This window comes from Heterocephalus glaber, unplaced genomic scaffold, assembly GCF_053883595.1.
Source record: "Heterocephalus glaber isolate CG9 unplaced genomic scaffold, H.glaber_assembly_v1.0 deba00001594, whole genome shotgun sequence".
In the NCBI taxonomy this organism is placed as follows: Eukaryota; Metazoa; Chordata; class Mammalia; order Rodentia; family Bathyergidae; genus Heterocephalus; species Heterocephalus glaber.
Genome location: NW_028258369.1, coordinates 6,511,391 through 6,533,962, shown reverse-complemented (window position 1 = coordinate 6,533,962; position 22,572 = coordinate 6,511,391). Strand labels below are relative to the sequence as shown.

Below are 22,572 nucleotides of genomic sequence, written 5' to 3'. Positions count from 1 at the left end.
AACTCACAGTTTATGTGGGTCACAAATTAAGGAATGGCTGGGGACGGGGTCTGGCCCAGGACATTTCGTGAGCTGCAGTCTCATTGCCTATGAGGGCTACAGTTACCAGAACCAACAGGAGCTGGAAGATCTGCTTCCAAGGTGGTACAGTCACAAGGCTGGCAAAGCGGTACCGAGAGTTCAGGGGAGGCCCCCCGTTTCTTTCTACACTGGCCTCTCAAAGGTTGTTTGAATGTCCTCACGACTTGGTACAAGACTTCTAGAATGAGACAGGGACAAGTATTGCAACACCGTTACTTCAACAAAATGACAAAAAATCTTTAGAAAGCTTGGCTTATATCCCCTGCAAGTTAAGGATGATAGAGACTAGCAGTGGTGGCAAACCTGTGGCACACATGTTATTTTTCTTTTAAGACAAATGATGTTAATGTATGAGCTGGGGTTTTTTCTAAACTAAAAACTCAGTATTCAGGTTTAATTGCGGTGTTGGCACTTTGCAAAAGATAAGTGGGTTTTGGCTTGCAGTTTGGGCCCTCATCTCTGTAAGGTTCACCATCACTGGACTAGTTTTTGACTCCCAGGCTGAGGCTGGAGCCTCTCTTGCGAAAAGGAACAATAAAATAGCAGTTTTACATTTATGTAAAGTCAGGCTTTACATTTACCCTGTCATTTCAGTTTTACAACACAAGCAAAGTATCGCCTTCCATCTGCAGAAGCAGAAACTGAGGCTCTAAAAGGTTAAATACATTTCTCAAAGCTTCAATGCCAATGTGAGGTATCAAACCTTAGATTTGGGCCTGGGGGTGTAGCTCAGTGGCACTGTGCCTGCCTTGCAAATGCAAGGTCCTGAGTTTGATCCCAAGTACCGCAAAAAAAAAAAAGCTTAGATTTGAACCTAGAAATGCTGACCCCAAAACCTACGCTCTTAACTGCCATTTGTGGTGATTCTTAACCATATTTGCCCATTTGTGAAACTAGTGATACCCAAGGACCTGTGGAGTTGTGGTCCCTGCCTTTGACTGCTTTTTAACTCCCCAGGTGAGTCCAAGGTGCACCCTAGGTTTAAAAGCACTCCTCTGTGTGTGACAGTTTTTGTTATTAACATGGGTAGGTAAGTGACTCCAGCTGGAGGGCAAGTGCCCAGAGGGCAGCCCCCCCCACCAGCCCCCTGCTGGATGTCACTATGACATCACAAAGTCTGCACGCATTTCATTGGCTGAAAGGAACTGCCACTCAGAATGTCAGCTGCCAAGGGGCTCCAGTGTGCCTGAGAGGCACAGAGTCGGTGCCAGGGAGGTGGCCAACTTGGTCACTCTCCCCGGTGCGCAAGGGGTTCCCTGGGGCCCACTTGGTGAGCAGACCCTGCTACCAACTGGGGAGTCTCAGCTCAGCCCCGGGGGCAAAAAGGCGCAGAGACATAATGCTCTCCCGCCCTTCCTTTCCCAGGGCCAATCTCAGAGGCCCAGTTCAGTCCCTACAGTTTAGGTTGGTGGCTGTTTATCCAGCAGTCACCATGGATCACCGAAGCCGACCAAGAGGCATAGGCCTGAGGGGGTCCCAAACCCCTCGGCTCCCACTCCTCTTCCATGTGGAACAAGAGGCCAGGGAAGGAGAAGAATGGGAGCGACAGCCACCTCATCAGAGGCCACCTCGTCAGAGGCCTCCTCCTACCTATACGCCTCCTGAAAGCGAAGAGCTGCAGGAAAATGTTATGGGTAAGGACAAATTTTCCCTCCCTGAGCACAAGGGGGCTGGCTTTAATCCTTTGCCCACAGAAAGCAGGAGACAGGAAGCAGAAAACAAAGCACGTAGTGGCCAGAAGCAGGGTGAGCAATGTTTGGAAAGGATAGATTTTCTATCTGCCTCGAAGGGTTATCACAAGGATTAAGTATATAATATATGAGAACAACTTGAAAGTGAGAAAGACTTCTTGGAATATTAGGAATTACTTATAAAACCAAGCGCTTACACTATCAAATGCTTATCCAGGTTCTTTGGGAAACAAAGACCAATTAGACATTGATTTCAGCCCCAGGGAGTTGACAGTTGATGGAGGAAAATCAGTTAGAATGGCTTCTGTAGGATTCAGAAAGATGACAAGAATTCCCAGAAAGACACGGGGTTCCTGGGGGCAGAAAGCCTGCTGTTGGCCCCCTCTTTCCAGTGTGTGCTGTGTCTCTTCTCCCAGCCCCTACTTCCCAATCCTAGTCAACATGGGCGGCTGATGGAGTCAATGTCAGAAGAAGCAACAATTATGTTCTGGGAGATGGGTGTTTGTGGGAACTTTTCTGGGTTTCTGTTTTGGTGGTGGTGGTGGTGGTGGTGATGGTGTTTGGTGCTGGGGACTGAACCAAGCCTTACGTTCTCGCGCTGTACCACTGAGCCGCACTCTCAGCTCCACAAGTTTTGATTTTTTAAAAGTACACACCTGCGACACGATTGTGCGCGCACACACACACACGCACGCACACACACACACCCCAACTGCCTGTCTTCCCTGTAGTTCCTTTCCTGCGGGAAGAGAATGGTCTTAGAGATACTGCCTTTCAGATTAGACTTTTTTTCTTTAAGTTTTCCCCTCAGACTGAAAGGGACTACGAATGGAGAGGGGAATTATGACACTGCTTACACATTTTTAAAAAGGATAAATGTTTATTAGAGGACTAGAATGCAAGCCATTAGGCTTTGGGGGACAATAGCATGCAATGGGGCGGCTTTGCAGGATGAAAGGGTCTAAGAGTGGTCAGGGATAGAGGCCGGAAATGGATCACTTCAATGGCCGGAAGCCAGTCCCGCGCAAAGTTTTGTGGGAAAAGTGTGGGAGGAGGAGCACACCCAACTGGAAGCGTCAAATTGACCCAGGGCGCAGGTGCAAAGTTAAGGGGGAAGGCGGGGCTGCACCTAGGCATTGGAGGGCAGAGAAGGCCTAGGGTGGGTAATAGGATAATTGTCACAAGATGGGACAACACTGTACTGGGAGAGGAGTTTTCTGGGAACTTTACAAGTCTTGATTTTTTTTTAAAAAACACCCAAAACTGCCTGTTGTCTGCTTTTAACTTACCCCTAGATTTAAAAGAGCTGCGGCTACAGAGAAGGGTCATGCCACTGTTCGCACCACTAAAAGGGGAAAAAACAGTAAAATGTCTATTAGGATTCTCAATGCATTCTTCCCATCTGAATCTTTGCAGCACTTGACCACCTCTCCATTACCTTCCTTACTCTTCTCTTCTCCCCTCTGATGCCCTTCCTTTTCTCTCATATTTCCCTTCTGTTTTCATGTCATCTCTTTAAAACATTTTAGATTGCACATGAGAAAATACGCCATATTTGACTTTGAGCCAGCATATTCGCTTAATTTCAGTTGATTTGTTCTGGGTACTGGAGATTGAACTCGGGGCCTTCACACTGAGCTACATTCCAGTCCTTTATTTATTTTTTATTTTGAGACAGGAATTTATCCATCCCCCAGCCCCAGTCTCCTAGAGTGCTGGGATTACAAATGTGCACCACCACGCCCAGTTTGGTTTGGTTTCAAGGGGATAGTGTGTAGGGGCTTTATGAAAGAGATGGGCGTGGAAGGACGTCTACGACCTACCCGGAGGACGGCTGCAGCTCTGGAGGCGGTTTGAGGACGCCTTTCCAAAACTGGGCAAGTCGGCCGAAGTCCGCCCCAAGGCGCAGGCGCAGACGCCCACCGCGGGCAAAGAGGCGGGGCCGGAGCCCACGTGGAGCGGGGGGGGGAAATGGGGCGGAGCGGGTCTCGCGAGGCCGCGCCCTAGCTCGCGCGGGTGTTGCGCTAGCGGCGGGAGAAACTGCGCGCGCTACAAGGGACGTGTCTGCGCTCTCGTGGTCATGGAGGCGTCACCGCAGCTACAAGCCGAGAGGACTCTGGCCCCGAGATGGGGCCGAAAGCTGCTGCCGCTGCTGCTGTTCCTGCTCCAGACCGGGGCTCTGCGGGGCTTGGAGACCGAGGAGAGGCCCCGGACCCGAGAAGAGGAGTGCCACTTCTACGCTGGTGGACAAGTGTACCCGGGGGAGGTGTCCCGGGTGTCAGTCGCAGACCACTCCCTGCACCTAAGCAAAGCCAAGAGTAGGTGGTGCCCTGCGGGGTGGGGGGAGCCGGAGACACGTGGACACTGCTCCCCGGGGCTTTGGAGGAAGGGGACTAGGCTTGGGCGGCACTCCCTGGGCTGCCTCCGGGCCCTGACTCTGCTTGCTTCTTCTAGGGGGCTGGAGGGTGGAGGTGGGGAGGTTCCAGTTGTGAAGAAAGGGATGGTTTCTACTGATCAGATTTTGGAAGAGTTAGTGGTTACCCCAAAAGCCACAGATGAGGGAAAGAAAGTGGCTCTAGCCCTGGGCTTACAGACATTGAGGGTGTTGTGCAAACTGAAACAACTTCCTCAAGCATCGTGAAGTGACTTGCGGCACGTCCGGCCTCTTCCCGTGCTCTTTGGGGGAAGCATGCATTGAATGGTTGAATAATGATTCACAGAAAGTTTGATTAAACAGAAAAGTGGTGAAACAATATACAGGTCAAATATTTCATTTTTCCTTTTTTGTTATTGTTGCATTTTATAAAGACTTTTATAAGCCATCTTCCCTAAAAGCTGTATAGTTCATTGATGCTTTTTTTGTATGTTTCCACAAATCGGTCACAAAGTGTACTTTGGAGGGAGGAGGAAGGAGGCTGGAAGCTAGCACATTTGGGTTGATGATAAATCTCGTGGCTTATTTGTGTCCTGCCAGCTTGGCTTTGGATTATTTGCATTTCTGTCCAGTGTACAAAGCTTATGACCACTTGCAGGAGGACACGTCAGACTAAGCAGATAATGAGAAAGTTGTGGACCGCTGCATCTGGATGTTGAGGTAGCCAAAAAGAACTGACCAGGAGGGGATACAAATAAAAGATTATCCCTTGCTTGCTTTTGCATAAGCTACTTTTCCTACAGATCATTTGACATTCAGTAGATGTGTACTTGGCTTTTGTGGTGGTTAGGGCATGTTCTGTGCCAGTATTCAGTGAAAAAAGTAATGCTTTACCATTATGAATCCCCCAGAGGTAAGCCAAGAGCATTGTTTTGAATTACAGTGAAGTGGGAATGATAAAGGAAAAAAACTGTTTGCCTTCTTAAACATTCTTTCATACTGAAAGTTAACTACATTTAGATTTTTGTATTTAGAAAGCAGTCTTGCACTTTCAAAATCACTATTTCCCAGTCCCATTGGTTTCATTTGCCTGGAAAAATATTTTGAAATACATCAGCCAGTTAATTCTTTCCTGATAGTATGTATACTTTCCCTAGGAAAGAAATTCACTTCCAAGTTGCGTATGGAAGCAAATAATAATAGCTTTCCCTTTACCAGAAAATTCTTTCAATTTTTATGTATTTGCTACATCTCTGTGTCATATGTAGACTCATGTAAAATTACAGATACAAGGACTTTTATTCATAAAATGAGGTATTATAGGGCCGGGGATTTAGCTCAGTGGTTCCGGCGCCTGCCTCGAAAGCGCAAGGTCCCAAGTTCGATCCCCGGTACCAAAAAAAAAAAAAAATCAGGTATTATAAAGCCATTAAGACCATATTTTCAAATCATCTTTAGTAACATGAAAAACTTGATACTTTACCATTTCCTTTAAGAAAATAGAAGAAACTAAACTGGGGGCCCAGGACAGGATCTTGGGTGTTTAAAAAAAGACTAGAAAAGATCAAAATATTAATCGTTTGTTAATGCTGGGTGTGGTAGCACACTCCTGAAGTCCCAGCACTAGGGAGACTGAGGCAGGAGGATTGCCAGAGTTCAAGGCCAGCCTGGACTACATAGTAAGACTCTGTCTCAAAAAACAAAAAAAAACTGTTAAGTTGGTAGGTGTTATAAAGTGATTTAAATATTATTTTCTATACATCTCTGCATTTAATAGAATCTGTGTTAATTATATAATTTATATTCAGGACAATTCTTGTTTACTTTTTAATAGATAACAGATTGCTTTGAGAATTCTATTTATAGATCTTAGAAAAGTAACTGCAATTCTTAAATCAAGAACCAAAAATCTCAAATGCCAATTTTCTGAAAAAAAATTTTTTTTCTGATACAGTTTTCCCAATATGCTAAAATCTTTAAAGATTGTCATTGTTACAGATCATTAGAATTATCATAACCTTTTATTTGAGCAGCATTTAAGATATATATATATACACCATGAACGTATGGTTTATATATATAATATAGCTTATATATAGTAGTAGTAGTAATAGCAGTAATAATATATAGTATATAGTATATACCAGTATATACTATATACTACTAGCAATACTATATACTACTATATATACTATATATACTATACTATATAATATACTATACTAATATATAGTATATACTATTTGGGGATTATATTTATAGATCTTAGCAAAGTAACTGCAATTCTTAAATCAAGAACCAAAATCTCAAAAGTCAATTTTCTGAAAAAAAAAATTTTTTCTGATATAGTTTTCCCAATATGCTAAAATCTTTAAGGATTATCATTGTTACAGATCATTAGAATTATCATAACCTTTTATTTGAGTAGCATTTAACATATATATACACACACCATATATATAGTTTATATATATAATATAGCTTATATATAGTAGTAGTAATAGTAATAATATATAGTATATATAGTCTATACTAGTATAGACTATATATACTATACTAGTATATAATATATACTACTAGCAATACTATATACTATATACTACTATATATACTATATATACTATACTAATATAGTATATAGTATATACTATATAACATACTATACTAATATAGTATATACTATATACTATATAATATACTATACTAATATAGTAGCATTTAACATATATATATACCAGAGCCAGGGATTTAGCTCAGTGGTTCCACTGCCTGCCTTGCAAGCGCAAGGACCCGAGTTCAATCCCCGGTACCAAAAAAACATATATATATATATACACCATATATATATAGTTTATAAATATAATATAGCTTATATATAGTAATAGCAATAGCAGTAATAATATATAGTGTATAATATACTATATATAGCATATATAGTATATACTATATATAATATAGCTTATATATAGTAGTAGTAGGTATAGTAGTATATACTACTATACTATAATACACTATATTATAGTATACTATATATACTATACTAGTATATACTACTAGTAATACTATTACTAGTAATAGTATATGTATATGTAGCACATGTATATAGTATATAGTAGCAATATACTATAATATATGTAATATACTATATATACTATGCATAGTGTATATATAGTATATGCTATATATACTATACTAGTATATAGTATATACTACTAGTAATACTATTACTAGTAGTATATGTATATGTAGCACATGTATATAGTAGCAATATACTATGCTATAATGTATTTAATATACTATATTATATATGCTATACATAGTGTATATATAGTATATGCTATATATACTATAATATACTGTATATAGTATATATAGCATATACTATACATAGTGTATATATAGTATATGCTATATATAGTATATACTATATGCTACTAGTAATACTATTACTAGTAGTAGTGATAGTATATGTATATACATATATAGTTTAATACCCTTCTTCTGTCTAATGCTCTCTCCTGGCCTTTACCTAATCAGATCAGGATTATTTATGAGTTAGGCTGCTGGCTCAAGTAATCACGTTATATATTAACTTCACAGAGAAATTCACCCTCAGTTTGTCTTTTCGGAGTAACCACAAATGCTGGCTGTTGTACAAAAGTATAGGTGTTATTTTTCTAGTAATTTCAGTCAAACTTGGAAGCAAGTATTGACCTCAGTGTATGTGATGGTTCTGAAATTATAAATGCATTAACAGCATGAAGCTATATTACAAAAGGGTGTTGGCTACAATTACAGTATGCCCTTACTAGAGAGCAGCACTAACTATTCAGTTTCATCAGGTCATCTGAAACCTGTTCAAGGGGCTCTCTTTTTTTCTAAGCCCTCTAGGAAAATGATCCCATGGACTAGTGCATTTGCTCATTTCTTCCTCCTATAGGGTAACCTGTCTGTGGCAGGTCCTCCCCTGTGTAGGTAAGAAACTGGACAAACTAAATTAGTACATCCAGAAAACTATCGTGAAAAGCTAATTATTTGAAATGTAGAAGTTGATAAGTTGAGGGTGGTTATATTGAAGTATCCAACAGGTTTCTTGCAGGCATGGAGTATAGGGAGTGAGCCTGGATAGAAAAGAAGGCAATTTCACCCCAAGTGAAATTGAACATGTCCTCCTATTATGGACATGGGCAACAAACTCGCTACCTTCATCAGTACTTGCTTGTGTCTGTTGTGAATACAATCACAGATACTTTTGTACTATGTTATAGTTATGGCAGGTGTCTTGAAACGTCATTTCTACTCATTATTTTAAATAGTCATTAAATCACTGCCAGATCCTGTAGCTTTAAAGTGTTGATAAAAGAACACATATATTGCTGTATCACTAATTTAGGTTTTTTAATATTTTGATGGTTGCATTGGTTCCCATAATTCTGTATACAGTATTGTACTTTTTGAATTCAGAAACATTTAAGTTCTTTTTTTTTTTTAAGTTCTGAGAAGTCTTTGAGCTTCACCAGCCTGCCGGTTAGGTGTAGGGGTGCTCAGTGGTAGCTCACTTGCCTAGCATGCATAAGGCCCTGGGTTCAGTCCCTGGCACCACCAAAAAAAAAGAGACAACCTCATGCCATCGTCAACTTTCACAGAGTTACAGAACATCATGTCTTTTTCTTTCTTAGTTTCCAAGCCAGCACCTTATTGGGAAGGAACAGCTGTGATAAATGGAGAATTCAAGGAGCTGAAATTAACTGATTATCATGGGAAATACTTGGTTTTTTTCTTTTACCCACTTGATTTGTAAGTAATACATGTAAATACTGCAGCATCTAGTAAAACCTCCGTCTTCTATCATTCACTATTCAAGAACATCAAATAGTAAGAAATTTCTATTCGGCTGTTGGTTCTTAAAAAGGCAAACTGAAATAAGAAATTAAAAAAGATAGCATCTTAGATGGAGAGTGAAGTTGGCAGATGGGAAGGATTTGAGAATGACAGAGTAAGAGACAAGAGAAGGAATCTTAGAATTGCCCAGGGCTTGGATTAGGATGAGAAAGAGGGGTAAGTGGAGAAATCCTTGGATTGATTAGAGAAGCAGAAACAAAAAAGAAGCCAGAAGAGGCAGTTAAAGAAAGATGTCCACATGCAGAGTGTGGTGGTGCATGTCTATAATCCCAGCACTTGGGAGGCTGAGACAGGAGGCTCACCTTGAGTTTGAGGCCAGTCTGAGCTGCATAGTGAGTTCAAGGCCAGCCTAAACTGTAGTGAGACCTTGTCTCAAAAAAAAAAAAGTCCGCAGTGCTAAGGCCACAAAGATTTCAACGGGGGAAGAAAAATTTGATTTAAGGGATCCCTTTTAGGAGTTGGCATTTTTAAAGCAGGCTTGAAGGCCCTGTACTAAATCTTTTGTGATATTTTCTGTAAAATGTGATGCTTTGTGAAAACTGCATTTTATAAGATGCTGTAATACAGTGTCATTTATGTCACTGGATTAGAGATCTCACATCAAGGAGGAGACATCTGTTGCTATCTTAAGAGAGGAGGATCTTACAAAATGAAACTATCAAACATTTCAATTAAAAAATTACCAATAAAAAATCTTACTGAGGAAAAAGGATAACATCTACCATGTATTTCAGAGTCATAACCCATTAACCTCAGTCTCAGTACTTTAGACTTGAAATCTACACAGTTGTGCTCTTTGGGTTCAATCCCCAGTGCAAGAAAGAAGGAAGGGAAGGGAGGAGACAAAGAAACCTGCCTGATGGACTGTTGGGATCCCACCACAAGCTGTTCGACAGAAAACAATCCCACCCTCATAAGGAAGATCCATGCTTGCTAGATACTTAGCTATACCAGTAGGGTTAAAAGTTTACTTTTTTAAAGTGTTCATTGGAACGCAGTTTAAGGAGTCCCTACCAAGAGATGAAAATACTGCCCTAGGTAATAGTCACTAAACATGTGCTTTTGACAGCATGATGGTGTTATGGTATAAAACCCCTGCTGCACAGGGTGGGAGAGAACCTATACTGAAGGGGTGGGGGTTCCTGGAGAACACCACATCATCTCCAAAATGCAGTTAGCTGGCCATGGTGCACACCTGTAATCCTAGCACTCGGGAGGCTGAGGCAGGATCACCATGAGTTCAAGGCCTGCCTGGGCTACTGAACTACTGCCTCAAAACAAGCACACACACAAAAAATACAAGTTAGATGCATCTAGCTCAGAGGATTGGTAATATAGGAATATGTAAAACAATAGTGAAATGATGTAAAATTTGTGTAGATTACTTGAAAGCTATAAAGCTAATCAGGATGAGAGGAGAAGAGGAAGTAAAAAGAATTAAGATATGTTATATGCATGTACCAACTCCCCATGATGAATGTAATCATTATGTACTACAAACATGTACTAGTAAAAAAGACCAAAAAGAGTTAATAAAATTGGAGTGCTCCTATAAGCGAGAAGGGAATATTGGTTGACCATTGAGCTTACTGAGATATAATTGGGAACTCTGTAATATATATTTATTAAATATTTAATCAAATGACAGTCTTTTAAATCAATTTCATCTTGAGAAGGCCCATATATAAAATTGTTCTTAAGGTGCATTTTTATATATTAAAAGTGTTTGTAAAAATTAAGTCATTTGAACATTCAGGTCATTTGAATATTCTTATTTGAGAATACTGAAATTTTTTTTTTTTTTTTTACCTTTCAGCACATTTGTGTGTCCAACTGAAATTATCGCTTTTGGTGACAGAATTGAAGAATTCAGATCCATAAATACTGAAGTGGTAGCATGTTCTGTTGATTCACAATTCACTCATTTGGCCTGGTCAGTATTTTGTACTTAAATTTGTAGCAAAAAGATAAATGTATTTCCTTCTAAATTGTGGGCAGATAAACATGATAATGCCATTTATCAGACAGTTGGGGAATAGATTTATCTGAGAGCAATATAGTGAGCTGATAGTTCAATGTAGTTATGGTAAAAATGTTAAGAATTGTATCCATCCTTGCAAAATTAGGGAGGAGGGCCAGGGATTTAGCTCAGTGGTTCTGGCACCTGCCTCACAAACGCAGGGTCCCAAGTTCGATTCCCGGTACCAAAAACAAAAAAAATTAGGGAGGAAAGTTAAATATAGGGATGTGATTTCCATAGCAAAAACTACTAGATTATATGATTACTTTGTTATGATCATTTGAGTAATCTTTATCTTTATCTGGAGGAAAAAAATCTTTAAAATATAGCATTTTTCTTCTCTGCAGTTCTTGAGTATGATAAGTCAAAATCATAATACCTTCTATACTTTTCAAAAAGGAATAATTTTAGCCAGGGATTTAGCTCAGTGGTTTCGCCACCTGCTGTGCAAGCGCAAGGACCTGAGTTCAATCCCCTGTACCAAAAAAAAAAAAAAGGAATAATTTTAGAAAGTAATTCTTTTAAATTCATTAGTCATGAAAAATTTTTTTCACCTAGTTACTTACAAAGAATTGCAAATCAAATGACAAAAGATGCCATTTCTCGCTGTCTAATTGGCCAAGATTTGAAAGATTGAAGAGGAAGTAAAAAGAATTGAGATGTGGGCCGGGGATTTAGCTCAGTGGTGCCACCACCTGCCTCACAAGTGCAAGAACCGGAGTTTGATTCCTGGTACCAAAAAAAAAAGAATTGAGATTTGTTATGTACGTGTACCAACTTCCCACGATGAATTTAATCATTGCATACTGCAAATATGTACTCATAAAAATTTTTTAAATTTCGTTAAATTGAAAAACTACATCGAATATTGGCAAAAGTATGAAGAATGGCACTTATGCACAGTGATTCAGCATTTCAGGAGAGCAGCAAGATGTCTCAAAATTTAAAACACACATGTATGTGTAAGCACAATTTTTTGCTCATAATTTTGTGTAACAGAGATCATTCAGAATTCTTTTGGATTTAAAGTTTAATGTTCAATTCATTAAAGTTACAAATTCAAGGGCCGAGGATTTAGCTCAGTGGTTTCACCACCTGCTACGCAAGCACAAGGACCTGAGTTCGATCCCCAGTACCAAAAAAAAAAGTTACAAATTCAAAATACAAATTTTTCTCCACATATTATTACATATACACATACATACACATGTATAAGTATATATAAAAAATTTTAATTGGGGCCAGGGATTTAGTTCAGTGGCACTGCGCCTGCCTTGCAAGCATAAGGTCCAGAGTTCGATCCCTGGTACAAAAAGAAAAAAAATTATAATTGATTAGGGGCTGCAATTTCATTATTGTTCCTTAAGAAATTAATTACTGGACAGGGAATGTAGCTCAGTAGTAAAGCACTTGCCTGGCAGACACAAGGCCCCAGGGTTCAATCCCAAGCACCACACACACAAGAAAGAGTTAATTCCCTTTTCTCAGTTTTCAGCTGGCATGGTGGTGCATGCCTGTAATGCCAGCACTTTGGTAGGCTGAGGCAAGAGGATCTCAAGTTCAAGCCCAGCATGGGCAACTTAGCAATTTAGCAAGATCCTATCTCAAAATAAAAAGTAATGTACAAGAATTTCAGGGATGATCTAACCCCAGTACTCCTTAAACTCTTCAATGAAATCAAGAGAAGTACTCACAAAGCCATTCCTGGAAGCTAGCATTACCCTGATTCCAAAACCAGAAAAGGACACAAAGAAAAAAGAGAACTACAGCCCAATCTCTTTAATGAACATAGACACAAAAATCCTCAACAAGATACTGGCAAACAATGCAGCACATCATCAGAAAGATCATACATCATGACCAAGTAGGATTCACCCCGTGGATGGAGAGATGCTTCAACATACACAAATCAATAACTGATAAATCACATAAACAGAAGGACAAAAATCACATGATCATCTCAATAGATACAGAAAAGGCCTTTGATAAAACCCAGCATCCATTCATTATAAAAACTCTGAAGAAAAGAAATGTAAAAGGACCTTATCTCAATCTGATAAACCATTTAAGACAAACCTGCTGTCAATATCATTAAGTGGGGAGAAGCTAAAAGCTTTCCCTCTAAAATCAGGAACAAGACCACCACTCCTGTTCAATATAGTTTTCAAAACATTAACCAGAGCAATCAGACAAGAAAAAGAAATAAAAGGGATATGTATAAGAAAGGAAAATTAAATTTTCATTATTTGCAAATGACATGATCCTCTCCATACAAGGCCCAAAACATTCCCTCAAAAGACTCCTAGAATTAAAAACCAAATGTAATAGGTGTTTTAGTTACCTTTCTCATTGATGAAACAAAATACCCAATGCTCATAGTTAAGGGAGGAAAGGTTTACTTGACTCAGAGTCTATAGAGGTTTCAGTCCATAATCAGCTGCTCCAAGGCAGGGTGGCATGGCAGACAAGCATCGTTCATGGCGGGTAGAAGATAGCAAAGCAAGGGACAAGACAAGCTTCCTTCTGTCCCTTATATTGTATGCAGGCTACCCACCCTAGGACATGTGTAGCACTCATATTTTTAATCCTAGCCAGAACTTTGCCAAACCAATCAGTGGACTGATTTAATAATCACACACCCTTGATCCCAGCACCACACACTCTAGATTCAGCCACCTCTGAAAAGTGCCAACAAGTCATAACAGTATGGTAACAGAATGCAAAAATCAACACAAAAGTCAATAGCATTCCTGCACATCAGTAATAAACTCACTGGGCCAGGCGTGGTGGGGTACACCTGTAATCCCAACACTCAGAAGGCTGAGGCAGGAGGATTGCTGTAAGTTCAAGGCCAGCCCGAATTACAAAGCAAGACCCTGTCTCAAACAATAAAAATAAACTCTTAAAAAAAGATTGGGGAAACACTGTCTTTCACAGTAGCATCAAGAAAAATGCAGTAAAACCTTGGTTTACAAGAATAATTTGTTCCATTCATAATCCAAAGCAGCAAGAAGCCAGGCGTGGTGGTGCACACCTGTCATCTTAGCACTTGGGAGGCTGAGACAGGAGGATCACTGCATGTTCTAGGCCAACCTGGACTACATAGTGAGTTCAAGGCCAGTCTGAACTGCATAGTGAGACTCTGACTCAAAAAAAAAAAAAGCAGAGAGAAAGAGAAGAACCAGTTGTGATCATGTGACTTTCAGTGTGCCGTACTACTCTTATTGTAATACATTACTCATTTATCAAGTTAGAATTTATTAGAAATGCGTGCTTATCTTCTGGAACACTCGCGGAACAAGTTACTCGTAATCTAAGGTTTGACTATACTTAGAAATTAACCTAACCAAAAAAGTGAAAGACCTCTACAACCAAAACTGCTCAAAAAAAAAAAAATGAGGACATCAGAAAATGGAAAGATATCCCCTGTTTCTGGATAGGCAGAACAAATATTGTCAAAATGGCCATACTCCCAAAACTTACAAACAGATTTAATGCAGTGCCAATCAAAATACCAACAGCAAGCCGGGTGTGGTGGCGCATGCCTGTAATCCCAGCATTTGGGGGCTGAAGCAGGAGGATCACCTGAGTTTGAGGCCAGCCTGGACTACATAGCGAGACCCTGTCTCAAAAAACAAAAAAATAAGCCAGGGATTTAGCTCAGTTGTCTCACTGCCTGCTGCGCAAGTGCAAGAAACCGAGTTCGATCCCCAGTACCAAAAAAAAAAAAATATATATATATATATATATATATAGAGAGAGAGAGAGAGAGAGAGTGCGCTAAATAAAAGGTGAGAATAGGAAATAGCTAAATAGATCTTTTGCATATGGAAAAGGGACCAAGAGATGAAGGAGATGAGAAAAGAATTAAGATGCGTTATGTACATGACCAGCTCTCCATGAAGAATGTGATCATTACATAGTACAAATATGTGCTCAGAAAAAAATAACAAAGTAAAAATAAATAAATTAAGAGTATGAAAAGGGCTGGGGATGTAGCTCAACGCAAAGGACCTGGGTTCAATCCCCAGGACCAGCACCGCCCCCCAAGAAAAAGAAAGTATCTCAATTTTCAGACAAACCTTTTCAAGCACTTAACTAATTCCATTAAGACAAAATCTCCTGAATGTTAAAAGTAACTTAACATATAAATATTGACTGATTAGTTCTTAATACAAAAAATATTAAACCTAGGCTTGTTTGTATAACCATTCCTACCGTGATTCTAAATCTTCCTAGGGTTAAAACATGGCTGTAGGAAAAACTGGATCATCTCAGATAATTTGGGATCACTTTCCCAAGAGAATCTGGGGCTGTGTTCTCAGCCAGATAGGTTTCATACCACTCAAGACTTCGACGTCTTGGTGGAACTGGGGCCGCAGACATCTGGGACAGGATTGCCTTGGTCTCTTGGTGCCGTGTCATTGCCCTCCTGTTAGGACCTCAGCCCATGAGCTCTGTGGCCTCAACTTAACAAAGCACTTCATTCTGAGGATGGCGACTATCTTTCTCCACCTCTTCCTGAGGACACTGCATTGCTTTGCCTCAAGGCTTCTGATCACATTTCTGAGGTTATGTTTGTGACAGTGTGTATCTCGTGATCTGTCAAGTCCATTTCTAGAAATTAATCAGGCAAACATACAAAGATGAGAATACAAGGATGTCTCCATGAAACAGTTTACTGTCTTATCAGTAGAGATTTGTAAAATACAGTATGTCCATTCATCAAAAATGGGTTTTACACACCAATATTTAGTGTTTGAAATGAACATATTGTTAAATGGGGAAAAGACAATAGTAAGCAATTAGCCTGATGATGTTAGAGAAGGAATGTATATATTGAATGTGTGTTCACATATGTGCGCGTGCAAAGAAAGACTGCTTGCTGTTTGAATGCGTGCTGTGTACTCAGCTCTGAGAAGAAAGCGTTCTGTGTTACAGGATTAATACTCCTCGGAGACAAGGAGGCCTGGGGTCGATAAGGATTCCACTTCTTTCAGACCTGAACCATCAGATCTCAAAGGACTATGGTGTCTACCTAGAGGACGCAGGCCACACTCTGAGGTCCTTTTCTGTAGTTTATATTATGAAAAACCCAAGTACATCTATAATCCTCTGGAACTGGATGTTGTTTATAAGTTAGAAGATACAAATTTTGAACAAGTATTTGCTCCGCTTGGCAGAAATGTTGTAGATGTTCTTTAAAATAACCAGCGGGTGCTCTAAACTACATTATTGGAGCTGGAAGGTTATTTAGAGGTCTTTGTCTGACCCTATCTTTTTCCAGATAAAAGATATAGATGCCGAGCCAGGCATGGTAGCACATGCCTGTAATTCCAGCACTCGAGAGGCTGAGGCAGGATGTCACTTAAGAGGCTGAGGCCTGCCTGGGCTACATAGTGAGTTCAAGGCCAGCCTCAACTATATAGTGAGACCTTGTCTCAAAAAACCAAAAAAAAAAAAAATTTAAATAAGCCAAAATAATAATAATCATACATACATACATATAAATATCATAATACTTAACAAACCTGTGTCTTTGGGATGGGAAAAATTAAAGTCATATCTTTTGGGGGGAGGTGTTGAGACAGGGTTTGCTATGTAGTTGAGGCTGGCCTTGGACTCACTGTGTAGCCTAGGCTGGCCTGAAACTCGTGACACTCTCCTGCCTCCGCCTCCCGAGTGCAGGCTTGACAGGTGTGCACCACCACACCCAGCTAAAGCAATATTTTAACCAGCAGCTCTCACTGGGTTATTTGAGCTAACACATGCCAACATCATTCTTTGAAAAAGGGTAGTTTTAGCCTAAAAGGGTGGTAGTTTTGTTATTTTTACATTGCTAATTTACTCTGCAGTGCCAGTAACATGTTTCATGTGAAAGTGTTAGTTTTTTAAATCCTGTTTTTATAACTCGTTTATTCAGTTACAATTCACATACCATACAGTTCACCCATTTAAAGAATACAATTCAGTGCTTTTTAGTACATTCACAGGGTTGTGCAACCATCACCAGAATTTTAGAACATTTTCATTACTCCAGAAAGAAGCCCTGTACCCATTAGCAGTCCCTCCTTATTCCCCTCAGCCCTGGGCAGCTATTCATCTACTCGGAGGCTGCGTGGTTGCCCGGTGTGGACGGTTCATGTAAGTGGAAGCCTGCAGTACGTGCTCTTTGGTTGTCAGCCTCTTCACTCAGCACATTCTCAAGGCCCATCCGTCCTGTATCATGCCGCATTGTCCCAGTTTCTCTCCTTTGTACCTGCCAGGTCCCTAAGGTTTTCTGCTTTCATAAAGTATTACTAGGTTAATTCCCAAAGAGTAAGTATGTCACTAAAAAGACTGAGGCAGTTTTAAAATGTGGAATTATTTGAACATTGACCAAGTAAAATTAATACTGTTTTTAGCTATTTTAACCTTACTTGAATCAAGTTTCTTTTTTAAATTGTTTTCGTTTCCAAAGTGATATACGCACATCGTTGTTTCAAGTCATATAATCCTAAGCAACCATAAATGCTAAGGTACATTTCATAGCCAAAATCAATTTGAAAGCTACCTTTTAACAGTGATAATCCCAAATCCCACAGTAGATGGAGGAGGAGGTACATACATGTCCACGAGTGTGTACTGATAAATAGGGAGCGAGCTGTTGGTCCTGTATAGCATCCTTCCGTGTGGATGGTACAGGTAGTCACATTAACTAATACTTGTCTTAACTGAGAAGCAGTGGCCTCACGTCTGCCCTTCTTGTGTTTCACAGAGGCCTCTTTATTATTGATGACAAAGGAATCCTGAGACAGATTACTCTGAATGACCTTCCTGTGGGCAGATCGGTGGACGAGACCCTACGTTTGGTTCAGGCATTCCAATACACCGACAAACACGGAGAAGGTATCCTGCCACTTCTTAGTGTGGGAGATAGTAGCGTAGTTCATTTGGTTTCTTATCCTGAAGATAATTTGGAAGGTTCCAAAGACTTTTGACTATTTTCAATTTATTAGATCCTTTTAGCAAACCAAAGTATTATTTAAAGTGCTTTCAACAATATATCACTATTCTCCTTCCTGGATAAGAAGTAAAAATACTTAGTATTTACATAGTCATTTTGGATAAACTCAAAGAGAAAAGTCTATGCTACTACAATTTTTCAAACCATGTTTCTGTAAACTTAAAATGTGCCGCTATGGCACATGTTACTGATGTAGCTTTCATTCGCACATTTACATTACTGGATTTGGCTCTTTAAGTAATGTAACCCTTGTGGTTATTCAGTTTCACACTGGTAATCTATGAATTTATCCTTTTACTCCAAGTTTTATCAGTGGCTAAATAGAAAAAGTGAGATTTTGCTAAAATAGAACATGTTATGTACACCTTTTAAATATGTGGCTCAAGGGCTGGGGATTTAGCTGAGCGGCACAGCGCCTGCCTCGCAAGCACAAGGTCCTGAGTTCGATCCCCGGTACAATAAATAAATAAATAAATAAATATGTGACTCAGTACCTGAGTCGGTGTGTCCCGCAGTCTCTGGACAGAAGAGCATGGTTATCAGTGCACGGCGCTGCAGGACAGGAGACAGACATGCTTACTGGAAGTGTGTGTCAGTTTAGAGGAGCCGTTGCCATCCCTTTTCAGCTCACCAGATGACCAAACTTTCCAACTTTGTCAGAGAAGAATTCCACTTCGTTTCTTATATTGAAAGTGTATCTATAAATAAATTAAAGAGCAAAATAATACATAGATAATAGAAAATAGGGAGATAGCTCTTTCACAAAAGGGAAGGGGACCAAAAGAAGGAGGGAAAGGAGGCAGAGGGGGAGGGAAGGGGATGAAAAAAGGATTAAGATGTGTTGTGTACATGCACCAAATCCCCCTGAGGAATGTAAATATTATTCACTGCAAACATGGGCTGATAAAAATTTTAAAAATAAAAATGTAACTAAGCCTAATTGGTAAAAATGGAAATAGATTACCTGCCTACCAGTCAGCTCCACGACTAAAATTTCCTAGTGTGAACAGCTAAGCTAACAGAAGGCAAGTGCTAGCCAAGCACAATGACTCGTGCCTGTAATCCCAGCACCGTGGGAGGCTGAGGCAGGAAGATTACAAGTTCGAGCCCAGCCTAAGCAATTTAGGGAGACCTTATCGCTAAATAAAAAGAGGGGGTGGTGCAAGAGATGTAGCTCAGTACAGAGGCCCTAGGTTCGGTCTCCAGTGCCAAAAAAAAAGTCAAGTGCTTGATGGTCTGGAAATATTAATATATTCTATTTCAGTTTAATATAGAAACAAAAAGTTTAAGAATTGTGTGTTAGGTACTTTTCTCAGGCAAAATACCCAACATCCAAAGTTAAAGGGGAAAGAGTTTATTAAGCTCACGGTTTGTGGAGGTTTCAGTCCATAATCAGCTGGCTCTAACGCAGAGTGGCACATGGCAGAGGGGCATCACAGAGGAAAAACAGTTCATGGTGCCCACATGGTAGCAAAAGCAACAAGGGAACCTTAACAGCATCTTTCTCCCCTTTTATCTCATCCAGACTACTAGTGCCCTTGAGCCTAGCATTGCATCATGAATCAATTCCAGCATCACACACTAGATCAAGCCACCTGTAAAAAGCCTCTGACCACATGAGGCTTTGTGGGGGACATCTAGATACAAATTGCTAAAGAAAGAAACTAAATTCTGTTGTTAAACTGTCTTTTCCATTTTTGCTCCTTTAGTCTGCCCTGCTGGCTGGAAACCTGGTAGTGAAACAGTAAGTCATATTGATTTTTTTGTTAAGGGCATGGCTAGAGCCCAAAAAGCAATATGCTAACCTTAGGGTAAGCTTTCTGGTCACAGAACTGCCTCGATTTCATAGGTGAAGTAAACATTGCTAAGTAGTCCTAGAGTACAGACGTTCTCTGAACTGGAGGAAGAATATATGAAACTGGAAAACACAGAATATGGGGTTTGGTGCTATGAATTTTAAAACTAAGTGTCCAGAGAAATATACTCTTCCAAAAGACAAAAACAAAAGGCAGAGTGGAGACTTGGTAGAGCAAATTTATTTTATGGAATTTCTTCTGATTTTATGATCTAAGAAAACAATCCTATCCAAAACCTTCCTATATGTAATAAAAAACCTTGGAGAAAATCTGGTTTAAAGAACACTGAAATGATTCTCTCCTTGTCATATGAAGAAAGAAAACACTGAAACAGGTACACTATTTTAGGATGGCTGTATGATTTATAAACAATCTCTAAAGTAGTCTCTGGCCAAAATGCAGTTTGGAAACTTGCTTAAATATCTTTAAATTGTTATCTTCTAAAATCAAAAGTTTTAGCCAGGTGTGGTGGCGCACACCTGTGATCCCAGCACTCGGGAGGTTGTGGCAGGAGGAACTCTGAATTCAAAACTGGCCTGGGCTACATAGGGAGACCCTGACTCAGTATGTTATACATTAACATTATACATTAGTTAATGTATAACATAATCTGAAGTCAAGTCATATTAGAAATATTATTTTAAGTCTGAAGTTTCTAAGGCTATGATGCTCTTAGGAGCACTTTTCAGCATATTCATTCACTAGTTATTAAAGATAATAGCATTTTTGAATTCTTGATTTTGGGGTTTGTTTTTTTTTTAATTTGAAGCTTGCGATTAAAAAGTTGCACTCCAGACCTTCAAAACTTCATTTGCTGCCCTCTGAGTGAACACAGTGCCCTCTCTTCAGGCTGTTGTGGCATACCATCATTTAATCTGCAAATGATTTTCCAAATACATTAACATCTGTACCCATGCTCTCAATGTGTTTGATTTAACTAGATCAAACCTGAAGATGCCATGAAAGCCTGGTGGCCAAGAGAAGAGCTGTAAGTAAGTTTTGCGGCACTTGAGTACAGATGTTAATTTATTAAAATTATTTGCATTTTGGGGTCATTGAGATTAGTAGGTAGGACAGATACAGTTTTGTCGAGAAATGGGCAACTAATGCTAGACTACTAGTGATGTACTTTGGCTTTTGAAATGAATAATTTGGTTTTTTCTTATTTTTGTTTTTAACAGATAATTCCAGATCCAGCTGGCAAACTGAAGTATTTCGACAAACAAAATTGAAAAATACTTCAAGTTACAAGGCTTCAAGGTTCTCAATAAAGGTCACTGTTTCATTGCATTACAGTATTAATTTCTTGGAGAATATAAAAAAATCCATGTCACACTCCAAAGATATGTACTGTTAAGGGTAGACAGTGATACCAAAAGACAAGAAATGGCAGATTAGATCAAACTGGTAATGAGGATAATAACTGACACTTACGAAGTGTACACCATGGGCCAGGCTTTGGATTAAACAAGTTGGATGCAGTTCCATTTGGTCCTCAAGAAACACTAGGTGTTCTCAGTTGTAGAGACAAGGAAACAAGCTCAGGTAAGCAGCTAGCAAAGGCAAAAGCAGACGGAACACAGACAGGATCATTCTAGTTTCTGAGCTCGTCACACCCTAGTGATTCACCTCTCCATACCTTTCAGGGTGGCGGTGAAGAACAGGTTGTGACTCCATAGCTCACTGCTTTGTAATAAAAAAGCTCTCTGGCCCCTCTTCAGATTTGCATATTTAACTTGCACCAAATTTCTAAGTATCAGGTTGTGTGTTTGTTTTTAGTTTAAGAAATAGAAGGTGAGCCCCTGGGTACATATAGCTAGCTCTTAACATATGACCACACCCAAAGCAGAACTCCAGTGCTCCACCGTCATCCCAAAATGGCAGTTATTTTATTGTAATCATCCATAGATAGGCCATATAGTCAAATACCAGGAGAATTTACCTCGTCCTGTCTTTCCCTAATCCCCTCTCCTAGTACTCACAAAAGCTCTTCTTCCTGGGGGAGCCAGTCGCTAGAAATGGTGGGATACTACTCGCTTCCTTGATGAAACAATCCTGAGATATAGCAGGTGATCAGTGACAGGCATTTGTGGGTGGACACAGGGATCCCACTGCCATTTATAACCTTTTTCTACAACAAATGCTAGTTAACAGTCAAGATTTTAGAAACCAACCTATTAGTAAAGTTGAAGACTGCTACTACTTTGATGTTTACACAGTTTGTGATAATCTTTTTTTTTTCAATCAATACATTGGAGTTGGGATCCTGTTCTCAGATTTTTTCTTTCTGATTTGAAAACTACAGATTCTCTTCCTCAAAGAACCTGTATCATCTTGATTAATAGTGTCTTTAGAGTCATTTCACCCTCCTGTTAATTTGAGGTAGATTTACAAGGACAGTATTTTTAGATCCACTCCAGAGGAAGCCAGTCATTAATGTTTTGGCTCTCAGCAACTATCAGTCACCTATTCTAAATGCCTGGCATACATTAGTGACCAAGTGCCAAATTTCTGCCCTCAAGGAGCTTAGTATTTGATTACTGAAACAGGTGCTGATAATGTAGTGATTTCTTGATAACTACAGATGAAAATGCACCCAGGCCTACTACTTTTCATATTAACTGGGTGGTATAAGCAGCCTG

General features: G+C 39.7%; 1 protein-coding gene across 5 annotated transcripts; it reads left to right on the top strand.

The window, feature by feature from the left end:
- Positions 1-1,265: 1,265 nt before the first annotated feature.
- Positions 1,266-21,220, top strand: Prdx4 (peroxiredoxin 4). Of its 5 annotated transcripts, none has more exons than XM_021250196.2 (8): positions 1,279-1,715; positions 8,826-8,943; positions 10,865-10,981; positions 16,010-16,132; positions 17,826-17,956; positions 19,784-19,818; positions 20,872-20,918; positions 21,112-21,220. In XM_021250196.2, the coding sequence occupies exons 1-8, from the start codon at positions 1,421-1,423 to the stop codon at positions 21,113-21,115; spliced, it is 870 nt and encodes a 289-aa protein (XP_021105855.1). In that variant the 5' UTR covers positions 1,279-1,420; the 3' UTR covers positions 21,116-21,220. The 5 variants fall into 5 exon arrangements, with proteins under 5 accessions (XP_004872272.1, XP_021105855.1, XP_012923770.1 ...); XM_013068316.3 differs by having other exon boundaries at positions 1,280-1,715; positions 20,872-20,922; XM_087193631.1 differs by lacking the exon at positions 1,279-1,715 and adding an exon at positions 3,773-4,090 and having other exon boundaries at positions 20,872-20,922.
- Positions 21,221-22,572: the final 1,352 nt, after the last annotated feature.

Excerpts from the sequence above, each read along its gene's own strand:
- Prdx4 (XM_004872215.3), top strand. The coding sequence starts at position 1,421 with ATGCTCTCCCGCCCTTCCTTTCCCAGGGCCAATCTCAGAGGCCCAGTT. Across the intron at positions 16,133-17,825 it reads GACGCAGGCCACACTCTGAG|AGGCCTCTTTATTATTGATG; the intron begins GTCCTTTTCTGT and ends TGTGTTTCACAG. Across the intron at positions 19,819-21,111 it reads GGAAACCTGGTAGTGAAACA|ATAATTCCAGATCCAGCTGG; the intron begins GTAAGTCATATT and ends TGTTTTTAACAG.